Below are 18,208 nucleotides of genomic sequence, written 5' to 3'. Positions count from 1 at the left end.
ATACTGTAATCACTTGGCTGTAGTAAAAGTATACCTTTCGCAACAAATGGAAGCAAGGGTCTTTCTTTCCTAAATGTCCAAATTGAGAAAGGCCTAACACCGAGCGCTTGCTTTTTGACTCAATCCTATATTATATTGCTATTGTTGTTATATTATTAAGTTAAATACTATTATTACAACCACCACTATATTCTATTATATTGCTATTCAATTACCATTATTATATTACTACTAGCAATGCTTTTTTCTTGCATTACTTTCTGTCTTAATTCCTCTCTGGGATTTCTTCTGCTTTTTCTTTCCCTGTTAATGGCTAACACTTTTCCACATTGTGCTTTGTGGTGCCTCTATACTACTTTTTCCTCTGGACCATCCACTCCTTTTGAAAGCAAAACACCTTTTATTTGGCACTGTTCTCTGTTTTCTGTGGTTGCAGAACTTCCAAAACACATATCTCCTCCATTTTCTTCTCCCATCTGTTTCAAAGTTGTAGCTTTATTGGCAACTCTTCTATTCTGATGCTGGGGGGGGGGAGGGGGGGACTCATATGGGAGTGGGGGAGGCCACATAGGTGGCTGCAATTTTTATAAGCAGCCTGCTCTTCCATAGAAGAGGAAGAGGGATCATGGAAAGGGGAACTAATGTAGCAATCAGAAGAACACCAATAGAGCCAGTTTAGTCTAGTGGTTAAGGCATCAGGCTAGAGAGCAGGAGATCATGAGTTCAAGTCTTGCCTTAGCCATGAAAGCTGGTTGGGTAACTTTGGGCCAGTCACTCTTCCTCAGCCCAATCCACCTCACAGGGTTGTTGTGAGGAAAATAGGAAGAGACAGGTGTGTTAGATATGTTCATCACCTTAAAGACTAGATATATGTAAATAAAAACCCTTATTTTGAGAAACAGATAGCAGGAGAAATTTAGTTTAAAGGGTGCTTTCTCCTAAATATTACTGTGACAAAATCCAGCCTTTGAGGTTCTATAGGAAGGCCTTTACTATTAGATATACATTTTGGAACTGTTGGGGAATTACTGTTTATATTTAGTTTGGAAAATGTTTGTCCCCATGCGACTAAACACCTTCAAAAATGATCTGTTAAGAGTCCAGTTTACATTCCTTGGGGAAGAGTAAATAAAGTAGTGCACATTTTGAGGATTAAGAAGTTTGCTCATTCAAATGAATCAAATATTGACAAAGTGATAACAGAATAGAAAGCAAATGTTGATAAAACATTTCTTATGAACAACCTTTTACTAGATTATACGCAGTTCAAGAAAAGTTTTCAGGCATCTGAGTTGGCTCAAAAGAAATCCAAAAGTGACAATTCAGTTTAGTGCAAGACAAAATCAAACATTGCATTTTGCATTATATTGACCTTTATAGTTTGGAAAGATGATACTGTCTTACTTTGTTTCTGTAGCCTCTGATTGAACTTTGAGAACTTTAGATTTAAAAAAAGTTTTCTCTTAGTAAACAGTATGGAAACTTTGCAGGCAATGTGCATAATGTGGATATCTTTGGGAGGGCCAATGTAGATGTTCAATGAATGTTGTCACCTCCTCCCAATTCTTCTGCAAATTCCATTATTATACACTTGCCTCAGATGTGCCAGTAAGTTCTACTAGTATTGATGAGGAGGTTTGAAAAGCATGCATAATGGGTTGCCTGATTTCACACATCATAAAAACCATGATATCCATAGCCTGACAGCTATTTGGTGGGCTGGAGAGAGTACTGTTTATATCAGGGGTATCAAACTTGTGGCATCATGTCATTACCTGACATATCATGACTTTTTCCCCCTTCGCTAAAATGGGGATGGACATGGCCAGTGTGTGACGCATCCGGCCCATGGGCTGCGAGTTTGACACCCCTGGTTTAAATGGAGACAACAGAAGGTGAGAAAGTGAATTATTTATTTATTTATTTATTTTTAATATATGGTAGAATTATGGTAGAAATGACAGAAAATATCTGTGGCTTGGGTGGTAGATGGTGGTGGTTTGTTCTCCGAGCTTGCTGTTTAGCTTCTGAACGTTTTGTCACCAGTCTAAGGTGACATCTTCAGCAGGACTTCAGTTGAAAGTTAAAACACCAGATTCCTTGTAAATAAGTCACGGATCCCAATTGTAAGTGCCTGCAAGCTCAGGGCTGGCTAAGCTCACAGGCTGCTCTGCCAAAAGGGCAGATGTGAGGGTTGGAAAAGAAGATTAAGAACTATGGCAGATATCAGAGCACATGACAAAGAGAATACTGCAGAGGAATTCCCTTATTGAGGATTGTAAAAATGAATTTTTCACCTGTCTATGCTGCCTTGTTGGGACCTGCTGATTTGTCAGGCATTAAGTAGAGCTTGTTCCTCTATTGGAATTCCTTATGGGAAGAAAAGAAGGTGCCAGAATCTTCACGAGTAGGGAATTGTCAGTTGCCTGTTTGCTGAGGCCGGGAGGCCCAGTGAGTCTGCTGGTGTGAAGGAGGATCTCAAGCCTCTAACTACTGCTCCCTATCTCGTTTTTCTCTCTTAATTTAAATATTTTATGTTTGAGGATTTTTCTCTTACATGCTTTGTTTGGACTGCTAAAAGAGGCTTTTTTGTTTTCAGCCCTTGACCTTGAATGCTTAAGAGTCTGCAGTAAGTTTTTTATTTTGCTGTTACTCATGAGTCAGCTCCCCACCTCTTTCTACAGGGGAGTTTGCCCTATGGATTAACTCTCTTCTTTCCATGATGTAGGTGCTGAGGGCTAAGGTATCCCTGGGTAGAAATGATTATGCCAATAGCCATCTGCTATCTAGAGCCCAGCTGGAGAAAAGCAAAGCAAGGTGCTCTTTAAACCATGAAAAAGACAGGGAAAGCAAATACTGGATTTAAACCAGGGTGCGTATAAAAAAGGAATTGCATTTTTTGTGTGGAAAGTGCAATCGACTTTTTGCAGTGACCTCCAGGTTCACACTGGGGAGAGTGACTGCGGGTGAAGGTTTGTGCATACAGAGTGGTGATAATGGGTACATGGTTCGTGGTCGATTGGAAGAAGAGAGAGTACAAATCCTGAGCTTCTCTACCAATTCTAGTCATATTCACTGGCATACAGTTCTCAGTCTACTCCACCATCTACTTACATTCAAAAATTGTCCATCTTTTATCTAGCACTCCACCACCAACCCTATTCCATTTACAGTGCACATTTGAATAACCATTAAGGAAATTTACATCGCTCCTGAAAATCCTTTTCCACATTTTTATCAAAATACTCTTCAGGGAGAGACTGGAGGGAAGGAGTCAGAGCTCCAAAACTGACAAATGTTAAGAACAAAGAAGAAAAGAGATAGTCTTGAGGTGTAACCTTAGAAAGATAGAAAGGGGAGTAATTAAATAATCTAATGCCATCTAAGAAACAGCTGGGTCACTTGATTTTAATTGTGGATCCATCTGGATTTTATTTTAGAATAGAAATCTAATATATACAGACAGACAGAAGATCAATGTTCTAATAAATCATGCATGTGCATAAAGGGCGATACTTCCTTCACCTATGAAATAATAGCAACACTCCTTTATAAGATCAGCTAAACCCAAAATACCAATATGGAATACTTTCTAAACCCAAAATAATTGGTTTTTGTCTCAGTTGTTACCTCATTTTCATTGCAGCTATACAATTGGCTAGTGTGATAGGGATGACATGGTTGGCATCTGAAAAGAGAAGGCTGACCATAATAGCATACCAAAATTGGCTAGTTTGAAGACAACTGCAAATCATGTAATTCTTTATTTCTAAAAAATGGGGAATGGATGGAAGCAGCAGAACGGAATTGCCCAGAGGGTCACAACATAATTTTGAATAAAGAATTGGGGAAAGGCAATCATTGTCCAACTATTTATTGTATCTCCCTTAAGAAAATGAGGAACAGTCGACTGAATTCTAATGGATCCAAAAATGCCCTTCTGTTACTTTTCCCCCTATTTACCCAACACATTTAAATGGACTTATGGGCAATATAAAAGCAATGTGCTCTTAGCAGCTTGGTTTGGCATCAGATCCCAGCAAATAAGTGTTTATCCATCCAACAAGAATAACCAATGGAGAACTCCTTAGTAAGGGTCTTGTCCATGTCATGACCACCTCCTCTACTTTATCCTTCAATAGAAGACTCTCTCCAGGTAAGTATTCAGAAACATTCCTCTGGGGTCTAGTTTTTCCCGAATGCAACAGAACTTCTGAAAGTCTGGGTACATCTTCTCAAAATCCTTCCGGGTGCATGTATGGGCCTGGTGACAGAAAATATGTTTTATGATATTGGTCTTGAAAATGGTGTCAACAAGCATAGGATCACAACATCTACACAGAAATAATTCACCTGTTACCCTCTCGATGTGATTATATTGGCTATGGGAGTTGCAAGTTGTAACCCAAAACTTTTGGTAAGCATCCGTCAATAATTCCTGATAGTAATTACAGATGGATGATACTGTAAAATATATCACTCTGTCTATGTAAAGGGACATGGTGGCTCAGTGGCTAAGATGCTGAGCTTGTCGATCGAAAGGTCAGCAGTTCAGCGGTTCGAATCCCTAGTGCTGCGTAATGGGGTGAGCTCCCGTTACCTGTCCCAGCTTCTGCCAACCTAACAGTTCAAAAGCACATAAAAAATGTAAGTAGAAAAATAGGGACCACCTTTGATGGGAAGGTAACAGCATTCTGTGCATCTTTGGTGTTTAGTCATGCCGGCCACATGTATTCGGACAGCATTGGCTCTTCGGCTTTGAAACAGAGATGAGCACCATCCCGTAGAGCAGGGAATGACTAGCAGGGAATATGTGCGAGGGAAACTTTTACCTTTACCTATGTATACATCTATCAATCAGTCACTCTTCCTGCAGTCTGCTTAAAACACTTAGCCTGAATGGGTTATAATCTCTGAGTTGCTAAATTAGCTCCTAGGGACACTTAGAGGATTTACCAATACCTCACTGCCATCTGCCCCACCTGATTTTGTTTTGTAAAATCTTGTAAAGCATAAGAAGCTCTCATGATCTGAACCATAATTTATATTTCCAACATACTGTTGGAAATAAATCCCAGAGGCATTCTTAGGAAATAAAAAGATCTGCAGCTCAGTGCTTGCTTTCAAAGTTTATATCTTTGAGTATTTTAAGGCAAGATACTGGATAACAATTGTGAGCTTGTATAGTTTTCAATTGGACACACTGAATACATGCCTGTGAGAAATAATAATAGAAAAATATAATTTAAGGAATGGAAGATAATCTACTCCACAGTGCAGGATCCTTCAAATAGGTGGGAGAGTCCACCACCTCCTTAGGCAGTATGTTCTAATGCTGAACTTCTGTTATTAGTAGAAATTTTTTCTTGATGTGAAGCCTAAATCTATACCCTTCTACAATAAGCCAAGAGGCAGAAGTTCTCAGTGGAATGGTACTTTTAGTCTCCTATCCTTGGACACGCCTCCTTCTCCCCCAGCGTTACACCTCAGGCAATTCTCCTCTGCTGTTTCTCCTCAGCTGACATACCCCTAGTTGTTCGCCCTGGCCAATGGGCCATGGCCCCTCCATCCCACACACTTTGGCACGGCCGATTCACAGAAGGAGGGTATCAGCCGAGGAGAAACGTCGGAGGAGAATCGCTCGAGAGTAACGCTGGGCGAGAAGGAGGCACAGCCAAGAATAGGAGACTAAAAGTCCTAGACCCATTCTCAGTGATATCAGATATGTTCATATGAGAGAAAGTGAAAAAGTCAAGGTGATTGTCAAGCCTGAAGCTGACCTGGCTGTGGCCCATTTTCTTTTCTGTGTGTGGGGGGGGAGGGGGATATCTTTTCTATCAAGGTTTTCAGATCAACTTCAGGCTTGACAGTGATAGCATGCAGTACAACATGGAAAACATGGGTGGGACTTTGATCAGCATTTTTATTTATTTCAAGTCTCACTTTAGACTGTCTGTGTCACTTACAGTATTAGTACATGCAGAGCAAGGGCTGGAAAATCCTAGAGATATTGTAGTCTTCCTGTCCACATTTTTATTTTATTTTAAAAATAAAATAAAAATGTTTGGGCAAGAGAATAAGTCTCTTGAAATTGTATGACCTTGAAATTTCAAAGCAGTTTGCTCTTTTTATAGATCAACCAATTTATGTATTCATTTTACTTTTAATTATAGTTGAAATCTCCAAATCTATAAGAACGAAAGCAATTGTGATAGGAACTAAAATGCTATAGACAGGCAAAATTGTTACACAGCCCTGAGCAGGTGTATAGCAGCCTTCCTATTTCAAGGCTGAGAAAAAATTGTCAGAACTCTATTGACTTAAAAAGGTAGAAGAAAATGTTTGGGATTTAAACCCTAGAGCTGCTGAATTCTGTGTCTTCTTCATGTATATGACTTCTTCTGCAATAAAGCAATTATTCTAAGTTGGGGCCAGATTTTAAAAATCTGTAGAATGGTGAGTATGTTGCTATGATCAAAGCCCCACTTGTTTTTCATGTATATACAAAAGAGATAGGGTTTCAATCGCAACTTACCTGCCATTTTGCAGATCTCCATCCGTGGAGACCCTTAGAGTTGAGCATATGAAAGTTCTATTGTGAAATTACTACCGAATGTATGGATGAATTCCTGCACAGTAGAGATTTATTGCTGTATCTGGTGGGAAGTCTGACAAAGCCCTGTGATACTGCTGGATTCAAGCCCAACTCTTATGATGAACAATGATGGAGCAAGCAGTCAATCTTAGTATGGTACCCAGCTATGGGACAGCACCAGTGGTGAAATGTAAAATTTGTACTACTGGTTCTGTGGGCATGGCTTGGTGGGGTGGTGGTAATGTGACTGGATGGGCATGGCCAACTTTTTTTTTTTTACTTTTAAAACCATTTTTCTACAACCTCTTCAGCAGAAGAGGTTGTAAAAAAATGCTTTTAAAAGCCTCTGACGATCCCAGCTGAATTTCCTGATCGGCAGAGGCTTTTTTTCTTTTAAAAATATTTTTTCTACAACCTCTCGGCTGAAGAGGTTTTAAATGCTTTTAAAAGCCTCTGACGATCCCAGCTGAGCCGTGCAATCATCAGAGGCTTTTTTTTTTTTACTTTTAAAAGCATTTTTTTGGCCGAAGAAGTTGTAGAAAAAATGCTTTTTTTTAAAAAAAAAAAAAACCTCTGATGATTGCGCGGCTCAGCTGGGCATTGGGGGGGGGCAGGGATTTTTGCTACCAGTTCTCCGAACCACCCATCTCCATCGCTACCAGATCAGGCAGTCCGGTCCAAACTGGGAGCATTTCACCCCTGGACAGCACATAGGAAATAGTCGTATCAGGTCAGGTTGTCTCCCTGATGTTAGCTTTGGAAGCCATATTAGGCTGGAAGCTTCCATGCTGCCACCTTCTCATATGTGGGAAAGTAGGAGGGGGGATTTAGTAGAGGGATTATCTTTAGACATAATAGCATTCTTCTTGTCGGTCAAGGTCAGGCCAATCCTGCATCTGGAGAAGGAGTGGTCGGAATGCTGTCTCGAGATGGGATGGATCAATGGTGGGTTCCTCCCAGTTCGGCCCGATTCTCCCGAGCCGGTATCTGTGATGATATGACATCACCGAACCGGTTCTGCCCCCGTGCCCCCTCCCGCATTATTCTTACCTTTTATTTGGCCCCCACCCCCAATCTATTGCTGCCTCCTGAGTCCCAGCTGATGGTTAGAGGGAAAAAAAACTGTTTAAACTCTTGCCGCAGGACTTCAAAGGGCCGCCCTACAGCTGATCAGTGTTAAAAGAAAACAAATGAGTAGACCAGTGCCTGCAAAAATAAATGGGCAGACCAGTGCCTGCAAAAATAAATGGGTAGACCAGTGCCTGTAAAAATACAATAGTAGATCAGTGCCTGCAAAAATACATGAGTAGGTCAGTGCCTGCAAAAAATAAATGGGTAGATTGGTACAGCTCTGCAAGCAATTAAAAGCCTGGTAGACCAGTACCTCTGCTAAATCCTAAAGAATTGTCACATGACCATCAAGCCACGCCCACAAAATAAGCCATGCCCACAGAACCGGTAGTAAAAAAATTTAGAAGCCATCCCTGGGATGGATGGTGATTGAAGCATGTGATCGACTGAGGAATGAGGTTTGGGGGTTTTGATTTACTGAGGGAAAACCCGGACCTCTCAGATTCAGGTTTTCCCAGATGTGCCTATTCTAGTAAATAGAACTTTGAAAAACGCTTGCTTCAGAGTTTTTACTTGGAGTGGGGGGTTTCTGGAACGCTGACACCTGATTGATAAAAGACTGCATTATTTTCATTTTGTGTTTTTTTATGTGCAAAAATGATCTGACTTTGCAAGGTGTCGGTGTTTACTAGAAGAAAAGGATTTAACCTACTACCTTTGCCCAGTGTGGTCTCCCTCCAAACTTCTTCATGACTCCTTCATAGGCAAGCCAGTAGTTAAGGCGTGGAACATCTTTCCCGTAGGGCCTCGAGAAAGAAGCAGCAGCAGAAAGTGAGAACAAGGATTAAATGATTCTCCCTGTTAGGATATGGTTTGAGCCTAACAAGTTGTCCAGGCAATATATGTGTTCTGTGACTTTAATATGAATATGTATTGTGTGACTTTAAAGTTTTACTGCTGATTCATTGTAATGCTGAGTCATGCTGTAATTACATGCTGAACGTATTTAAGAAAGGTACTGTAACGTATTCAGTTGATGATAAGCTACCATAGTGTGTGGAGTTGCTATCAAAGTGCTATCGTTGGATGGATCTGCTACCATCGTGGTTTCTGAACCAGAGTGAGTTTGTTATTCTAACCAACTACTGTTTGTGTGGTAAGAAGATTTTTGTATCACTGGACTGATTTAACTGGCAAAGACTTGGATTGATTTAAAGATTATGAGATTGTTTTTTCACTGTAAAGTAAATTTTTGATAAACCAGTTTGCACATCTCTTATTCACTGCTCTCAGCAACGTTTCTCTGTGCTCTACACTCTGCTAGTTGGTAACACAACAACAATATCCTTAACACTCCCTTAAAGAACATATGTGTGTGGCTCATTACAGAAGGAATCTTCTGCTTTGCCACATCGTGACTACCCCCATCACCCCTATTTGGAAGTCATCCTGAAGGCATCTTAAATGTGGGTTCTTCATGCTGCCCTCGTCATGGGGATTTCAGTAACATTTAGACTGGTGTTTAGCTCACAAGGAGCAACTTCAGCTCATTTGTTTGATTTACAGTACCCAATAGCTTGGTGCTATTTCAGCACTAAGGGAGGGAATGGCTTTTGTTTTAACCTGGCTCCTTTCCAACAAGTCAAGATTCTGCAAGCCTGCATGGTTAAACAATCTCTTTTTTCTTCTTCTTTTAACTCACAAAGCCGAGCATGAGGGGGAGGGTTGTTAGCTCAGGCAAGTAGGCAATAAGAAAGTCCACATGCCACAAACACTGGGCGACTTTGCTTTCAGCTATCTGTGAAACAGGGAAGGGGGGAAAATACTGGTTCAAACGTAGTGATGAGGAGAGAGGTCATGCACATTTTGTAATGTGGTCATGGTGCTGGATTGCTGTCAGCATGATTGCAAATGCAGAAGATATCTTTAGTTCTAGTAGAGGCATGATAAGATCATTGTGAGGGTAGGACTTCTTGAAGAGCTTCCAATCTTCATAGTCACAAGATGGTTCTGGTTATTCAGTCTAACTTTCTGAATTGACGTATGTCCAGTAACCTGGTAGAATGATCTTTAGCCTGGGCCCCTCCAGATATGTTTCAATTTTAGGTCTACGAAATCCCCGGTTGGCTGGAAATTCTTGTAGTTGCATTTTCAGTAAAACTGAAGGGCACTATTGGCTCTTCTAAAATGACTCTTTGATGAAAGTGGGGTGTTGAGGGATAGAAATCTGTTCCTCTCTCTCTCCAGGATCATTCCAGCACTTCTAAAGGAGTGCTGCATCAATTGATCAGTAATTATTAATCTCACCAACAAACACCACTACTCCAGAAGGCCACCTGAAAAGCTTCTTTCCAGACAACTGATAGGTGGCTGGCACCGAAAGTGACCATATTGAATGTCACTCTTCTGAACATAACAGGACAAAGCATTGGGTCAGAATGTACCACAACTTCTTTGCAGCTGAGACTCAGCTTCAAAAAAAATAATAATAATAGGGAGGATACCAGAGTTTATATATTATATTGATTTATGCTGGTAAAGGGTATAAATGCTGGTAAAGGCTCATATGCTGGTATGAGCCGAAGTGGCGCAGTGGTTAGAGTGCAGTACTGCAGCTACTTCAGCTGACTGCTAGTTCAGCAGATCAGCAGATCAAATCTCACCGGCTCAAAGTTGACTCAGCTTTCCATCCTTCCGAGGTGGGTAAAATGAGGACCCAGATTGTTGGGGGCAATATGCTAATGCAATATGCTAATATGCAACATGCTATAAGCTAACTTTGTAAACCGCTTAGAGAGGCTGTAAAGCACTATGAAGTGGTATAGAAGTCTAAGTTTAAAAATAAAAGGGTGAACTCACTGCAGGATTGCTGGTTCTTAAGGGTGCTTTTCTAGTAGTTGCCATTCCCCCCCCCGCCCCCGGGACACCTTATGGAGCACCATGAGCATCCTAGGGAGGAAACTTCTGGAAATAAAACAATGGCTATTGATAGCTACCCTACTTCTGTTTCCTCAGAAGCCCTCTCTGTGCCAGACTAAACATCATAGATGGGAGATTGTGGGAAAGAAAACAGAGGTGTTCTGCTAGAGACTGCCGTTAAAGTTGAATGGAAGATGTAAACATTATGAGGAGCCAAAACAGGACTCATTCATCCCTTTTGAACCACAAATCTTTCATGTTTTAAACTCTGCTTTTTGGGCCTAGGGTTAATTAAGCTTCACATTAGTTTTCATTGGTACTGAAAGAAACACATGCCTCCAATTACCCAGCTTGCCTTCTCCAGTTATGCCTCCCCACCTTCTCACCTGTACATAATAATGTTGATGTAACAGCTATTCCTCTGGAAACAGGGGCTCAGGAGGAAGTCATCCCCTTGGGTGAAGCGCACTTCTACCGGGTAATGGGCTACCATTTTGGGATTAGTCTCCAATATCCCTTTTAACTCCAGAAGAGCATCCTTTGTTTTCTCACTAAAAAAAAAGAAAAGAAAGACCCACTAGTCAAATCAGACAGTATTTTATAATGGATAATATTATTATTCATGCCTTTCTCATAGGGAACCTTGAAGAAGGAATCCAGAAGTTGTTAGGCCAACAGGTACTGCTGAAGGACGCATTAATCACAGAAGGTGTGTGTGGGGGGGAGAGTATGAGGAAGAGACTCAAACTCCTCATATATAAATAGGAGGGAAAGGAAAACAGAGGCATACTTGCAAAATTCTGTTGCTATATTCAATCTCAATAAAACAGAGTTTGAGTTGTCTTGTAGAGTCAGCTACTTATCTGGTCACCTTTATAGGGCTGATATAAGTCCATTAGGAGCAACCATTTGCTATTGTTGTTTAATAAAAGAAGGGAATCCTTTCACCCACAATAGCCTCCAGTGACATTTGTGGCTCTATTGTCAAAGACCATAGAGAGTTATGATTTCCAGATTGTCCAAAGTGATAGCTACACCGAGGGCTTTTAAAAACCATTGTGGACCAGTGGTGGGTTGCCCCCGGTTCGGACTGGTTTGCAAGAACCGGTAGTAAAACTGGCGGGAGGCCCCACCCACTGCCCCGGATGTCGTCATTGGCGTTCTGCGCATGCTCAGAAGCAAGGCGTGTGCACAAGCGAAGCAAGTGCACACGCGCGATCCCGTTGCAAACCAATAATAAAGGTAAGTAGAACCCACCCCTTCTGTGGACCAACCTCGTAGCTGGAAGTGTGCAGTAAATAAATGAAAGCTAAATAAAGGAAGGCATTCTCAAAATCCCTCATTTTGAAATTTTTTTTTTTAAAGTTGGGAAATTGAAAATAATAGAATTAACTTTAAAAAAGACAAATGCTATTCTCTTTAGGAAGAAGAAAGAACCAAATACAGCTACATGATTACTTGTCCTGTTAATAACATCTGTGAAAAGAATAGTATTTGATAGTAGTTGATTGCAGACTGAATATGAGTCAACCATGGCCAGAAAGAGAAATATAGTTTTAGGTCATAGAAGCGTAGGTCATAAAACTAAAGTTTTCAGATCAAAAAAGAGTTCCATTTTATTCTGTCCACATCTTGGGAACTATGTCCCGTTTTGGGCAACAATATTTTATGATCAAAACCAATTAGATTCAAGGAAGAACAAATGTGATCCAGGGACCTGAAACAAAATCATATGAAGAGAGATTGAAAGAAATGGGGACTTTTAATTTTCAGAGAATAAGGCCATGGAGGAGATGATAGCACTCTTCAAGCATTTTTTCTTCAGGCACAAACAATTATTTTTTAATTACATCAAAGGCAAAATAGATCATTGAAGAGCATATCTATTCATCTGTAACTCTGTGACCTTAAATTCGTAATTCACTTTAGCTAAGCTATCAGTGTTACTAAATGTAAAGGGAACAAGGAATCACTATGTATTTCAGCCTAAATCCTTGAAGGAAAGACAAAGTACAATTATAAAAACTGCCTTGAGATGGGCTTTAAATTCAGCGCCTGCCTTTAAGTGACGATCTTCTGTGTTTGAAAATGATACCAGAATGGAATCAATTAGCAATTACAAGACTATACATCCAGCGGGCAAAGGTGTAGTAATAAATACACTCTGAATTCAAAGGGAATCCAGAGAGTGATCATCATGCCAGACAAGCTTCACAGCACGGTCTTGTTTCAGCAAACAGACTGAATTCTGATGTTACACATGGAACAGATTGAGCGTCTGGGTCCATCTGAATGACAAGGGTCAGAAACAGTGGCTTCTGATCATTGGTGAAATTGGTGAATTTTTTTTACTACCGGTTCTGTGGGCGTGGTGTGGTGGGCGTGGTGTGTCTTGCTGGGCGTGGCTTCCTGGGCGTGGCAGGGGAAGGATACTGCAAAATCTCCATTCCCACCCCATTCCAGGGGAAGGATACTGCAGAATCCCCATTCCCTTCTCACTCCTGGGGGAAAGTTATTGCAAAATCTCCATTCCCACCCCACTCTGGGGCCAGCCAGAGGTGGTATTTGATGATTTTCCGAACTGCTCAAAATTTCTCTACCGGTTCTTCAGAACCTGTCAGAATCTGCTGGATTTCATCCCTGCTCCTGATGTCATCTCATCACAGGTGCTAGGGATGGGCCTTTTTTTCAGCTGAGGATAAGTCTTCAGCCAGGGGCATGACAAATCTTATTTTACTTGTTTTCTGTTTTGTATTCCTCAAATGCTTTGGACATCATCTGGCCTATTTTGGTCTGGTTTCAGTTCTTCACCCTGCTGTACTGGAACTTCATTTATTTGAAGATAATGATTTACGGTATATGGTGGCTTTTTCCTTGTAAGGTACTATAGGCAATATTTACGATGTGTCTCTCTGATCTCAGAGACCTGTTTCCTTTTCTTTTTCAACCTTTAAGTTCATTGTACAGGTAGTCCTCGACTTATAAGTGTTCATTTAGTGACTGTTCAAAGTTACAATGGCACTGGAAAAAGTGACTTACGACAATTTTTCACACTTACGACCTTTGTAGCATCCCCATGACCATGTGATCAAAATTTAGATGCTTGGCAAACTGGTTCATACTTATGACCATTGCAGTGTCCCAAGGTCATGTGATCACATTTTGCGACCTTTGACAAGCAAAGTCAATGGGGAAGCCATATTCACTTAACAACCGGGTACTAACTTACTAACTGCAGTGATTCACTTAACAACGGTGGCAAGAAAAGTTGTAAAATGGGGCAAAACTCACTTAACAAATGTCTCACTTATCAACAGAAATTTTTGACTCAATTGTGGTTGTAAGTCAAGGACTACCTATACTGTGGAGTTATTATTACATAAATTATTCTAGATGTGTATTCAAATTTCTGTGTGTGTGTGTGTGTGTGTATGTGTTATTCCTATATTATCCTATATGTATATTCAACAATATATATATATCCTGCATTATCAATTCAAAGCAGCAAATATACACAATACTCCTATTTTCCGCATAACATCCACCCTATGTACTGGGTTAGACTGCGAGAGACGGACTGGCTCAAAGTCACCCAGCTGGCTTTCCTGCCTAATAAAAGCCTAGAACTCACAGTCTCCTTTCTAGGTCAGCATCTTAACCACTGCACCAATTTGACTCTCAATCTCAAACGATTCAGTGAGAGTAGGATCATGAACACACAGTGAAATAGATTTAACTTTTAATGGTAGAGGTCTGCCTCAGTGGTGAAATTCAATTTTTTTTACTACTGGTTCTGTGGGCATGGCTTGGTGGGCGTGGTGTGGCTTAGTGGGCATGGCTTAGTGGGCATGGCAGAGGAAGGATACTGCAAAATCTCCATTCCCACCCCACTCTGGGACCAGCCAGAGGTGGTATTTGCTGGTTCTCCGAACTACTCAAAATTTCCGCTACCGGTTCTCCAGAACCTGTCGGAACCTGCTAGATTTCACCCCTGGTCTGCATGTTAAATTTCAAATATCCTTCAGATTTTGTGGAATCTATTGTTTCTACTGAAAAAAGAGAGAGTCCCATTTGACTTACATGGGAATGGCCCAATCTTGCACATGCTGCTTGAATCGGCATTCATAGTTGAATATTTTGTAGCTCAAGTTCACATTTTCCACTTTGCCAGTGAAGAGGAGCCAAAAGAAGAAGCGGTTGATCCATGATACCAAGAAGGGCAGGAATGTGCTGCAAGTGAAGGAGAAACAAGAAGCTGAGAAGGATTAGCTCGGTGCTGGAACACCTCGTCTGCATGCCAGAGCCCTCAGTTGGTATTGCTACAGAAGTGATTCTCAAACTTGGCAAGATGTGTGGACTTCAACTCCCAGAATTCCCCTGACAGCATGGGGGAATTGGGATTCCTCTCCTGGCAGTCAGGACAGCAAATCTTTCCCAGTTTGGCACCTTCCAAATCTTTGATTACAACTCTGTGACTACCCTTCTCCAATCTGCTATCATCCAGATGTGATGGGATTGCTTTGCCCATCATTCCCTGCTGCCAGGGCCAAGTTGAGTGCTCCTAGTCAAACATTCCTGGGCTGGATTGAAAAAAAATATCCTGAGCTGCTGAAATTCTGCTTCTCTCATTTCTACTTCGCAGAAGCAGCCAGGAAGATGGTGGTGGTGGTGGAGAGTCAATGCTGGAAGTCATCAAAGGGAGCTTTGTAGTGCAAGACTTTCCCTGGATGGGCAATAAAAGCCTTTCCTATTGTTGCGTCTAAGCAAGCTGTTCATGTCACAGAAGTTATTCACTAACCCAGCACGGAGTCTTACAAAAAGGATGAAAAGGAAGGCATGTGGGAGTGGCAACATATGTCTAGAGCTGTTAGCATTTCTTCCATGGCCTCCTTCTTATTTAAGTACAAGGCTAGTAGCATCAGAAACTAAACAGCATTCTACAAATAAAGTACTGGGCTCACAATCAACTTTGACTTGGGCTCGCAATCAACATTGCTATTCATTATTTCCCAGGGTGCATTCTAGCAGGCAAAGAAACCTTGCTATCACTCTTCATAGTTATATGGCCATTGATTTCAATAGAATAGCACAATTACAGAGTAAATCTCTAGCCAATCTTGGCTGATTTTGAAAACCTATGCAAAGCCAGATTTGATTTGATTTGATGAAAAACCACCAGGAAACACCTGGGCTGCGGTCTAAATTGAAAATTAAAAAAGCAATGGCAAATCACTTCAGTACAGTTGCCAAGAATACTATCTCAACTTGTGAACACCATGCAAATGAGAATTTACTTTTCAACAATTTATGGATGGATGGATGGATGGATGGATGGATGGATGGATGGATGATGGAGTATCAAGTTGTTTTCAACTCCTAGCAACCAGATAGATGTTTCTCCATTGCAACCCATCCCTAATCTGTTCTTTCAAGTCTCCCAATGGTGCATTTTGAGTCCATCCATTATGGGTGGAGCAGTTTCTTTTCTCCACCAATTCAGCAACCTCATAAAGGTGCTTTCATCTTCTGCCCACCAGAGGACAGCCTAAGTTCAGCTATCACACTACTAGAATAAAGAGTGAGATTTACAACAGTAGTAGGAGATTCTGCATGCGTCTGCTTATGAGTAATCTTGCTTGATTCATAGTGTGGGATGAAATCCCTTGACTTCCAGGAATAAAAATCAATCAGAACATCAAATATACTGTCCCAGGTTGATATATTTTAACTCAAGTTTGAAGGCTTAGAGAAGGGGCGGATAAATTCACGAGTGACAACTACAAGAACCCACCCCAAGATAACCTGTATAGAAAACATCATTGAAGCAGAAAGCGATGAGATATGAACAAGACAAATGCAGTCCTTCCATCCACCAGGGAATTTTTTTAAAAGAGATGTAGAAACTAACCTGATCCAAAGAAGGAACTCCAACAGATAATATCCAAAGGCATAATCCCAAAACCAGTTTGCTGAGGAAGAGGGAGGCTGCAAAAACATGAGTATTGGATTTTGATGAACTTGTCAGAAAGCTGGGGATTTAGCTTTTAATCCCATGGTATTGTGAGAACCACTTAATGCTAAATTCATCATAAACCCGAGCATGTGTCAACACGGAATTGATTGATTGCACTGATATTCCATCTTTTATTTTTCAGAGCTCATACAGGGTCTTATATGAGGGCCTGCTCTCAATTTATGCCAACCACCACCACCTTGTGAGGTCCTTTGGTCTGAGAGACCGAGTGACTGATCCAAACTCACACAGTAAATACCATGGTTGGATCTCTCTGGTCCAATTTCCTTTAATCATTTAATTTTAGTAGGACAGATTAGATGTAACTGTCAGGGTTTCAAGGAACACCCTCAACGAAATAAAGCTCTGAGGCCTGAGGTTCCTCAAAGTTCCAATTTATTAGAGATGTCATGTTGGCACATCTGGGAAAACCCGAATCTGAAAGTTTCCAGGTTTTCCACACCCAGCTGACAGTTCACAGCCCTGCCCCACACCCACATCACATTGTCCAATCAACTCTTCACACTCAACTGGATACAAACTTCAGGCAGTCTCCATCAGATGCAGGCAAAAGTCCTTGAATACGGAATGTTGTTATGATTAATTTTCTACAGCTCCAGTAACAACCCTCTCCCAACTTCCCCAGCTAAAATATGTGACAGTTAAGAAGCAAAAAAGAAAATTGTCTTCCAAAACTGACAGTAACTTCTTGATCTGTAAAGTGATGACAGTTATGCTTTATCTAACAGGGAGGTTGCATGGGGAAAAACGATAATGGGTAACCCTCTGTTGCAAATCCTGTTGAAATGAACAAGACTCAGGTCACCCCATAGCAACTGAAATGTTCTTAATTACTGCCTTCCTAGTTTTCTTTCTCAAATAAACTTAATGGCAAATAACTTTCATCCTGGTAGCACGTACTCACCTTGTTGGTATGATCTTGGTAGATGATGCTCACATTTTCACTGTGAGGGAACCAAAGGAAGCGGAAATACTCAGATTTCTTCAGGTGATTTTCTAGGTTGTCAAGAACCTACAAGGTGTTCAAATTGAGAGCTGAATGGACACATCCTTAAATTTGGGTGATATTGCTCAAGTTTCTAGTTTGGTGGGCCACCTATGTGACGTGCTAAATAATTAATGTTCAAGAGTGAAATTATGAATTTATTATTTCTCACCTTTCCTCTAGAACCTCAATGAGGAATGCATAATACCATCTCCTCCATTCTTACAACAGCTGTGTGAAATAGTTAGTTTGGGTTGGGCAATAATGACCATCCCCCTCATCCCTAAGAACTTCCTTGGTAGGGTTAACCTGGGTTTCCCTACTTTATTCAATACTTTAACTATCACACAACCACTGCTTCTCCTCTGCGAGAGCATGATTTTTTCAGCCCATTAATTTGCTGCAAGAAAAGGACACAAACAGATAGTCTACACCTGTGATGGCGAACCTATAGCACGCGTGCCACAGTTGGCACACGAAGCCATATTGGTGGGCACGCAAGCTCAGCTGATTTTCGGGCCTTCTGGCCCACTGGAAGTTGGCAAACAGGCCACTTCTGGCCTCCGGAGGGCCTCGGGGGGGGGGGAAGGCCGTTTTCACCCTC

The 18,208-nt window shown here is 41.1% G+C and overlaps 1 protein-coding gene across 1 annotated transcript in view; it reads right to left on the bottom strand.

Moving 5' to 3' along the window:
- Window positions 1–4,031: 4,031 nt before the first annotated feature.
- Window positions 4,032–18,208, bottom strand: part of LOC139319303 (L-gulonolactone oxidase-like) — a 39,180-nt gene continuing 25,003 nt past the window's right edge. Inside the window, exons 7-12 of the mRNA XM_070947114.1 lie at window positions 17,524–17,631; window positions 16,494–16,570; window positions 14,666–14,815; window positions 10,972–11,136; window positions 8,382–8,472; window positions 4,032–4,264 (exon numbers count right to left, since the gene is read on the bottom strand). Coding sequence (XP_070803215.1) covers window positions 4,136–4,264; window positions 8,382–8,472; window positions 10,972–11,136; window positions 14,666–14,815; window positions 16,494–16,570; window positions 17,524–17,631 — 720 coding nt within the window. The 3' untranslated portion in view covers window positions 4,032–4,135. The remainder of the gene's footprint in view (window positions 4,265–8,381; window positions 8,473–10,971; window positions 11,137–14,665; window positions 14,816–16,493; window positions 16,571–17,523; window positions 17,632–18,208) is intronic.

This window comes from Pituophis catenifer, unplaced genomic scaffold, assembly GCF_029215685.1.
Source record: "Pituophis catenifer annectens isolate HBS135680 unplaced genomic scaffold, rPitCat1.0.hap2 SCAF_1, whole genome shotgun sequence".
Lineage (NCBI taxonomy): Eukaryota > Metazoa > Chordata > Lepidosauria > Squamata > Colubridae > Pituophis > Pituophis catenifer.
The sequence above is the reverse complement of the archived record's forward strand: the minus strand, read 5'-3'. Positions and strand labels throughout refer to the sequence as shown.